This window comes from Solea solea, chromosome 12, assembly GCF_958295425.1.
Source record: "Solea solea chromosome 12, fSolSol10.1, whole genome shotgun sequence".
Lineage (NCBI taxonomy): Eukaryota > Metazoa > Chordata > Actinopteri > Pleuronectiformes > Soleidae > Solea > Solea solea.
Genome location: NC_081145.1, coordinates 3736793 through 3746019, shown reverse-complemented (window position 1 = coordinate 3746019; position 9227 = coordinate 3736793). Strand labels below are relative to the sequence as shown.

The 9227-nt window shown below is 41.0% G+C and overlaps 1 protein-coding gene across 5 annotated transcripts in view; it reads right to left on the bottom strand.

Annotated features, from left to right (window-relative positions):
- Positions 1-1303: 1303 nt before the first annotated feature.
- Positions 1304-9227, bottom strand: part of ptprq (protein tyrosine phosphatase receptor type Q) — a 63332-nt gene continuing 55408 nt past the window's right edge. For 4 of the 5 annotated variants that reach the window (XM_058645893.1, XM_058645897.1, XM_058645894.1 and 1 more), the window contains 11 exons: positions 7799-7843; positions 7040-7066; positions 6807-6888; positions 4974-5064; positions 4767-4843; positions 4517-4651; positions 4274-4399; positions 3330-3481; positions 3047-3182; positions 1859-1982; positions 1304-1782 (listed from right to left, as the gene is read on the bottom strand). In XM_058645893.1, coding sequence (XP_058501876.1) covers positions 1745-1782; positions 1859-1982; positions 3047-3182; positions 3330-3481; positions 4274-4399; positions 4517-4651; positions 4767-4843; positions 4974-5064; positions 6807-6888; positions 7040-7066; positions 7799-7843 — 1033 coding nt within the window. In that variant the 3' untranslated portion in view covers positions 1304-1744. The remainder of the gene's footprint in view (positions 1783-1858; positions 1983-3046; positions 3183-3329; positions 3482-4273; positions 4400-4516; positions 4652-4766; positions 4844-4973; positions 5065-6806; positions 6889-7039; positions 7067-7798; positions 7844-9227) is intronic. The other variant, XM_058645895.1, reaches the window with a different exon arrangement.

Sequence of the window (9227 nt, the reverse complement as noted above, 5' to 3'; positions counted from 1 at the left end):
GAGCAGCTATGTCTTTGCTTCCTCACAAAGATACACACACACACACACATGCACACACACACGCACACACACAGTTGCCAAAGCGTCAACAAATCTTAGATGAGGTAAATCTCAGATTAACACATTAGAAACTGCTCGATGACTCAAGTCAGCATCCCTGCTTTGTTTACTGTAATCTCTGACTGACTTGTTCTACAGCATGATATATTTTTACTGTTAATTTGCTTTGTTTTTCATTTACAGTTAAATGATATGTTTGTATCATTATTGTCAGGGCATGTCGGCTTGATTAATGTCCTTTTCTTCACTTGCTCTACTCCCTAACCCAAGCCCTTACTACTCCCCAGCCCCCGGCCTCTCCTAGGTTGTCATGGAGACCCACCAATCTGCATCCTTCACTGTGGAGTATTGTCATTAATCTTTGCACCCTCACAATATTTCTAACAAGGAGATTTCTTAAAGATGAAAAATGTTTACTAAAGGAATATTTCTAATTTTTTCTGTTTGAAGAGAATGAAAGAATAAAGTAGTTTTTACTCTATACTCGCTCAGTCCTGTCTGTCATGATCCTCTTTATAGACTCTTTGTCATCCTCACTAACTCACTCATGAGTCCATACAAGGCATGCGAGGAGGACGCGGGTCTCTGAGTGTGTGGAGATGTTGTTTTTCTGAATGAGAGAGTGAGCTGTGAAGCTTCTGAGGTGCAGGCACCACAGGACGTTTGTTCTTACAGAAAGAAAACTTTGGATCTGCTGGACATTGCACTGTTTCTCCAAAATCATTTAAATAAATATGGCACGCTTCATGGATATAAGCTGATGCACTTGAAATGCAGACAGGCTGCTACGGAAGAGGATCGCATTCTGAGAGCGTCTTGTCGGATGTTTTCAGGTAGCAAAGAAAAAAATCATGAAAACTGATCAAATTATATAGTATTTTTTTTGTTATTTTAAGAGAATCCAATAAGTTTGCTAGTAAATTCATAGTTGTTTGTGTTACTAGTTAACAACACGCAGGCTTCCCAATCAGCCTGCAGTCGTATCTTTGGATCATTTGTAATGAATTTATAATGAGTTAATCATTTCTTTACCATTACACTGATCTGCACTCGTCATATATGCCCATCTTCTGGGTGACATGACGGCACGTCATTTGTTATTTTGTCACGTTTTTCATTTGGACACGAAATGAATTGGACTTCCATGAATTGAAGTAAAACATGCACGTAAACAAAAGTCTTATTTATCTCAAGGTTTTGCTCACAGACGTGTTCAAATCTGTAACATCAATTATCAAGGCCATAAAAATACAAGTCACTTTATTTTTTGCAAATCACACTTTAGAAAGAATGAAAAAAAAAAAAACTCAACAAAGGAAGAGTTACACAGACTGACAAAAACACTATTTTGGCTGAATAATTTATCTTAGAAAAATGACAGATGATCTCAGTATAATACAGCACTCACAATACACTGTGAAATCAATTTGTGCAAAGTCTAAGTGTCGGCCTACAAATGAGACAGATGTCTCACTGTCGCTGTCATTTGTGATTTTCTGAAACTCTTTGTCCCTTTTTGTTTCTCTCACTCTCTTTGAAAATAAGCAGTCAAGTGGTTTAGTGAAGCGAAGCCTGTGCTGAGAGGTGATGCCACACTTTCAGTTCAGACTCCGTCGTTCACATGTTGTTTCTCTTCCTGTGTCCAGAGTCTGTGCACAGGTCTCAGGTGTCCCTCAGTCTGTCTTTACATGGTGGTCTCCTCCCACTCCAGCTCAACATCACCTGAGGACCAGGACACAAGTGTGGCGTGAAGAGAGCAGGCTTCTTTAAGAGTGCATTTACAGTGTGTGTCATTTACCTTCCATCGCTTCCAGAGAGTCCATCTTCTCTAGAGCAGAGTAGCTGACAAACCAGATTGACTGACTGTTGCCTTTGTTGTTTAGAAGTTCCAGCGTACTTTGGTGTAGGAAGATGTACTGAGCCTGGCAACACACACAATGACAGATATTGTTCCTTTTTTATCAATACAACACAATACAATACAATACAATACAATACAATACAACACAATACAATACAATACAATACAACACAAAACAATACATCCATCTTCTACCGCTTTATCCTCCACAGGAGGAGGGGATTGACAAGGGGTGCTGTGTCAATCTCAGCTGACATAGGGCGATAGGCGGGGTCACACCCTGTACAGTTCCCCAGTTCATCACAGGACCACAAAAAGAGACAAACAACCATTCACTGTCACACCTATGGTCAATTTAGAGTGTCCAATTTACCGAATCCCCAAATCTGCATGTTTCTGGACTGTGAGAAGAAGCCAGAGAACCTGCAGAAAATCCACGGGAAGAACATGCAAACTCCATGCAGAAAGACCCTGGTTCCACCCGGGTCTTCTTGCTGCAAAGGCAAGAGCGCTAACCACTACACCAACCGTGTGGACCCACAACACAATACAATACAATACAATACAATACAATATAAGACAATACAAAACAATACAATACAGCAGTGGTCAGCAACTGACGGCCCATGGGCTAAACCTGGCCTGCTCTGGTAAAGAGCCTAAAAAAAGGTTTTTAAATCCTTTGCTTATCTTTCAAATATGACAAAGTCGTGTACAATTCAGAGGCTTTTATTCTGAGGCTAAAAATTCCAACTGCTAAAATCACAGATGATTACTGAGAAGAAGCAAAGTCCCTGCAGACACTGAGAAATACTACAAGCCCACTTGCTATAACAGAGTGAGGTATATTTTAGGACAACGTCCTGCTGTTTCAAGAGGGGGAAATCCTGCTCAACATATGCCTTTAATCCACTGCCAGATCATTTATTTTGCCCAAAAAAAGGAGAATTCTGTCTTTGTTTCCTCATGGGGATTTGATCACAGCAGGACACGAGTAAAAAGTAGGACAACAACACTGTCATTTGTCACGCCACTGGAGTCTTTCATGAGTGGTGCCAACTTAAGACACAATATATTTTGGTCCCCTTATGCTCTCGAGGTTGTAAAGAATAAAAACGGACTCACCAGATTCTGCACCATGCACATCCTCTCGCTGCGCAGCTCAGCCACCAGGCCGTAAATATCCACAAAGTCATGATCTCTGACGTGCTGAATGAGGTGGTCCAAGGCAATAAACACTCCCGTTCTTCCCACACCAGCACTGAGATAAGAGCAGGAACAACATATCATTACGATGCATGACTTATTGCAGGGTTCAGCACAGTGCGAGGGCCACTACTGTGACATTAGGGTAAGTGTTGGTGTCAGTGCGTTTGATTTATGCAGCGGCGCCGTGCTGCGACTGTACCTGCAGTGAACCGCTATGGTGGTGGTGGTGTTGTCGTGCCTGTGAGTTCGGACCGCTTTGACAAACTTAATGAACGTGCTGCAGGACTCTGGGACGCCGTGCTCAGGCCACGACGTGTAGTTGAAGTGACGGACCATGATGTAGTGTCCGTGCTGCACAAAATAAGACAAGTGGTTAAAGATGCAGGCAAATTCTATTCTTTTTTTTAGGTGTAAACCAGTACACATGTTCTGTGCTGATCCAGGTTCACGGTTTACTGTAAACTATTGAAATTATACATGTCTCTCTGGTCAAACACTGGCTTTCTTAGCCCACTTTTCATCATACTTGTTGTCCCAGACTCCTCCCCCTTTTTTTTTTATAAATGCTTCTCTCTCTCAATTGCTTAGAGTGTAGTAAATGTATTTTTATTGCACTTTTATGACACGTACTTCAGTTTTTGCCATTCACCCACACGCTGCTGGTGTTCTATCAATCCGTGCTACCTTCATCTGCTGCTCTGACCCAGCTCTCATTTCTAAGCCCATTCATTTCTGCAACTCCTTGGTGTAGTCAGTGATTCATTAATGAGTAACCTTGCTATGCTAAAGGAAGGTCTATGTTTAGTGCATAGTGAGTCTATCATTTTATCATTAGAAAGTTGTGCATGCTGTGTGTGTGTGTCTTTCATGTCTTTCCTCTAAGAAGGCCACACTCTGTGTGATGAACTAATTCAATAATACAAATGATGAAGGAGCCTTTCAGCACTTAAAAGACACTTCAGCAGCGTGAACTAAAAGTAATATTTGTTATATTATATATATATATATATATATATATATATATATATATATATATACATAGAGAGAGAGAGAGTCATATTATACCACTACTCACTCCATAAGGTAGCATAGGATTGTTTTTTTTCATGTTTCGTGTTTTTTTGAAGTGACTTCTTCACTTACCTTTTCCACTTTCAGGGTTCTGACCGTCCAGTCAGGAAGGACTTCCTCTGACACTTTTGAGATGAGGATGTCACTAAACACTGACATTGGCTTGTTGTCCTCAGGCCAGTACTTGTGACACCGGATCTGAAATGTCACACATACACACAAAGACGCACACGAACCATCAGATCTTAATATCAGACAGAATCTAGTGTGTTGATACAAAGTTTTCTGAACAGTGTGAAATCTTCCATGACTCACTCTGCCTTTTTCGTAACACTGCGTGAGCATGGCGATGGTGCGGGTTCCCGTTTCCCAGATCATCCTCCAAAAATCAGCCACTGTTCCAGGCAGAGGTCCCTGCGTTGCTATGAACTCGTTGGGACACAGGTAGCCCTGCAAGCACAGAAAAAACATGTCAGAGACAGAGAAACATCTACTATCACAACATAATAAGGAATCAATTCTCCGTCGAGTGTCAAACGTGAGGTTTTCGCTCAGAGATACTCACTGAGACAAAGCTGGCGTTGATGAAGTCAGAGCCTGCAGTGCCAGGTTCTGACAGCAGTTTCACTCTGTTGTTATTATCTAGACACAGTACAGCAAGAGCATGAAAAGCTGCTGATAACATCGACTGCACATGCTGTGAGATAGAGATGTTGCGTCTGATATAGAAATCAGTGAAGTCTGGAAATGGATTTTCAGCCTGAACACTTACAAGGTTTGATGTTAGGGAAGCGGTTTTTGGACTTGTTCCAGGGCAGGTCAGCATCTGTGGTGGCCAGGTCTTGCAGCAGCTTTGGGAGCTCCTTTGGAGATAAGATGTTAAAAATTACTTAAAGCAGGGGCGTTTAACTCAAATGACCTGGGGGCCACTGAACGTCTTGTCTGGTCAGGAAGGGGCCGCTCAAGTAAAAAAAAGTCCAACTTATTAGGGAAAAAAAAAAGGTGTGCGATATAAGCTTAAACTTGTATCACAATATTCCGTCATGATATCACAATAATCATATTTGTGACAATATTTCACAGAATTGAAAGTGTTCATTTTCTGAATGGGACGATATATAGTGCAGTAAAAACACGGGAATCTGTCAATAAAAAAACATAAATACTTGGATATTATAATATATATATAACTGGATAGTGGCGGCCACATGGAATCAAATGAGTTTGAGAACACTGACTTGATTTAAAAAACAGTGAGAAGCCTGCAACACATAAACTAAGGTCCTCTGCAGCAGCTCGGGTTTGATTCCGTCCCCCTCTCCTTTCATACTGGTCTATAGGCAGGAAAATACTAAAACATATATATTTGAAAAACAAAGGTCCAGTGTGTAACTTTTAGAAATATTAATATTTAAAAATGGAATAAATTATCCATACGTATGTGTGTAAATGTGTAAAAAACACTTTAAATAAGATTTATTTTTCTTCGGCATGACAATCACAACCTGATCGTTCTACCAACAGCAGACTAATCTTCATGCTCACATTTGGTTGTTTTCAGACAGTAAGTTTCTGGTAGTTTCAGGTTTTAAAAAAAAAAAAATGTTTTCCACAAAACACTGTCGGTGTGAATGGGACGGGCAGGAGTATTTCTGATACATGTATGTAAAATACACCTCCATATGTTGTATCAAAAATACTGTAAAAATACTTTGTTTGCAAAGATGTGATAAGATCCTTAGAACACAAAACATGAGGTGCTCCTGCAGGACTGTTGAGAAGTTGATTCAGTAACTCTCACTGTTAACTTCATGTTAACTCGTCACTTTGTTTGATTTTCGCCACCGTGTACGTCCAGAGAATCACATTTCAAAGTTGTTATCGCTATGACATCACTGGGTGTAATATTGTTTCATGCATAGGAGTTTTGTACTTCACTGTCATTCACTACTGTCCTGCAACAGCAACACGGGAGACGGCAACCCCGCACTCTACCACGTGCAATAGTTCTAGAAATAAAGTTGTGCTATTGACACAATATTTAAAATAGACTATATGCACACAGCACGCCTCAAATCTCCCTCTTTGCTTAGTCAGATTCAGAGAGTACTTTTATATATTTGTATTTTGTATTTTATTAAGTCCTTCTCTTCATTTAACCCATCCTAGAAACCTTCCTAGAATTAGGAGCAGCAGGCAGCCACTGAGCAGTGGGCGTCGGGTACCTTGCTCAGGGTTACCCCAGCCCTTTGACCTGGTGAGGACTCGAATCAGCAAACCCTCTGGATACGAGCCAAGTTCCCTTACCACTTGGCCGTGGGCTGCCCATTAGTATTTTGAAAATAAAAAATACAGCATTTTACTTTGATAACGTACATGATTTTGTAGTTGTGAACCCTGTCTTTCTGACTCCAGCCCCCTGACCCACATGAGGAGGATAAAGTGGTAGAAAAGAAATGGATGTACGCCTGCACTGAGAGAGCAGACTGCAGCATGAGGGAGGGATTGACACACAGCAAAGGGTCGTGAACCTGCGCTTGTTGCAGAGTAATATATCTCAACTGAGCGAGTGGTGAAATTCTGTAGTTCTGAGGAAAACACTTACAGCAAACTCTTCCTGAAACTTGGCGTTGTCGTTGGCACACAGATCCTCCACATGCTGCAGAAAAGACTTCTTGTTGACGGGTCTGACAGCGAGGGCAGCACAGAATTACAGTGAATATACGACAAATTGGATTTATTCACTTTAAACATCTTCTTAGGTACAACACTAATATATGCAGATCTGTGCTGCAGCTGCTGTCTGCACATCTACATTATTTATGCAGTCTGACTTACTTGAGTGATTTCCTGTAGCTGAGAAGCCTGGACAGAAATAAACAAGAAAAAGCAAAATAAATCCACAAATTATCTCTATAATCGCAGCCCACACTGTGATATTTCTGTCCATGGCAGCTGAACTGATCCCCTTCTGTGGATGATGAGCAAAGGGAGGCTTAATCATTTTAATCAAATCCACACTGATTTAACGCTGACAACGACTGGGATGTTTCGTTCTAAAAGCATATAGTATGAACACCAGGAAACTTGAATAAAGTATGAGGTGAGTCCTCTGTGGCCGGTGTTTCTTTGCAGTGCTGAAGACTCGCCGCTGCCCACGTTCCCAACTTATTGATAAAACTTAACATTTGTGCCCTCTACAGCTGCACAAGTCTTCCAAAGCAATTTCAAGACAGAGCGAGTGGTGAGTGGGTAAACAAATTAAAATGTTTTCACCCAGAGGAGTGTGTCAGCTCAGCTGCACATTTTCCTGCCAGGGATGATGACGGGGAAAAGCAGCAGGTTGGAAACAAACTCAGACATCGCTGATTCATGATTCATTGAAGTGTCACACTCCACCAAAGATGGTAGAAAAAATAAACTCCACACTCCAAACATGGATGCATATTTAAGACAAGCTTTCATGGGTTACATGATGTTGACACACACACACACACACACACACAGTGATGAGTGATGAATGAAGAGTGAGGTACAACATGTAAACTAACGACACACAGCAAGATGAAGCACATGCAGCTCAGAAGCCAGACTTACTGGATGACATAAATCTCTTTCCGTCTAAACCAGAAGGAAGAATACCTGGTGAGAGAAGAGTAAAGGCCGGGGCAAGTTAGTGCAAGTGTCTGACTCTGCATGCAAGGTGAGTTACCTGTGCCGTTCATATGACAAGTGGTGAGGGGAGTGTGCGACACCTGGGCCTCAGTGCATGTGTGCGTGTGCACAGAGGATGAGCGTCTGTTGCAGAGCGGCTTGTTTGCATTTGAAAATTGCCGTTAATAATATTTGCTTCTGTGCTTAAATAAACTCACTGCTCTGTGATGTAAAACATGCACATGTGGGACTCACGTGATAAGCCCATGTCACGCAGGCTGTGTGGCAGCTCTGATCTGATAACGTGGGTGTTAACAAGAAGATGTTCCCAAACACCAGCCCGTGTGATCCAGGACTAACTTTAATTAATCCATCAATCAAACTTTATCTATTAAGCTCTTTTTTTAGTGTAACTCAAAGTGCTGTATGAGTTCTCAGTGAGCAGCACAGAGACACTGGAGACTAAATTTAACTGAAATTACAATGAGGAGACAAATAAATCATGAGAAGTGACAATTCTCCATTCATCCATTAGTTGGTTAATCAATAAAATGTCAGAAAATGTTCATCTGTGTATCCCAAACCTCTCTGTTCTCAAAATCTTTCAATTTTAATGATTTTATTTATAATATAGAGAAAACAGAACCAGAAAATATTCAAATTTAAGAAGATGAAAAATCGGAGAATTTGATCTGTTGTCAAAATAGATGGCAAAAGCCTACAAAGCTAAAGTTACACAAGTGGAACTATTCAGTGAGTGGATGTCATGGCAGAGGCAGCGCAAACACTGAAGAGGGTTAAGGAGCGTGATAGAATAAGAGACTGGACAAGGGAAGTTATTGGTCTGGAGTTCACTTTTCCCTTCACTAGGGTTCTTTTTTAATATCTTGAAAAATAAAACAATGTAATCATATTTGTATAAAATGCTATAACATAGGCTACACTACCTGGCCTGAGATGTGGTTATTTGTAAATTAGAAGTCCAGCTTCAGGATGAATTGCTATCTTGTCTTGTCTTGTCAACAACTGCACGTGTTACACTGACATTTTACAAGAGTTGAAACTAACAATACTGTTTACCAACACAGCAAATCCTACATTGTGTTACTTTCAGGATTGTTCAAATGTGACGTGGGAGAGGACACACACAACAGAGCTTTTCTGTGAGCACAGACGAGACAATCCAGTCAAGATGCAGGACCACACACTTGGTGTTTCATCAACACATGAAACCAGGAGATGTTTGATACTTTGATTTGAAAGACTGTTAGAAACAGGCTAAAATCACAGGGCACCCATGTTATCCTGTAGTGTGGATGCACCCACTCACACATTCATACAGCACATTTCTATCACACATCTTTCATACACG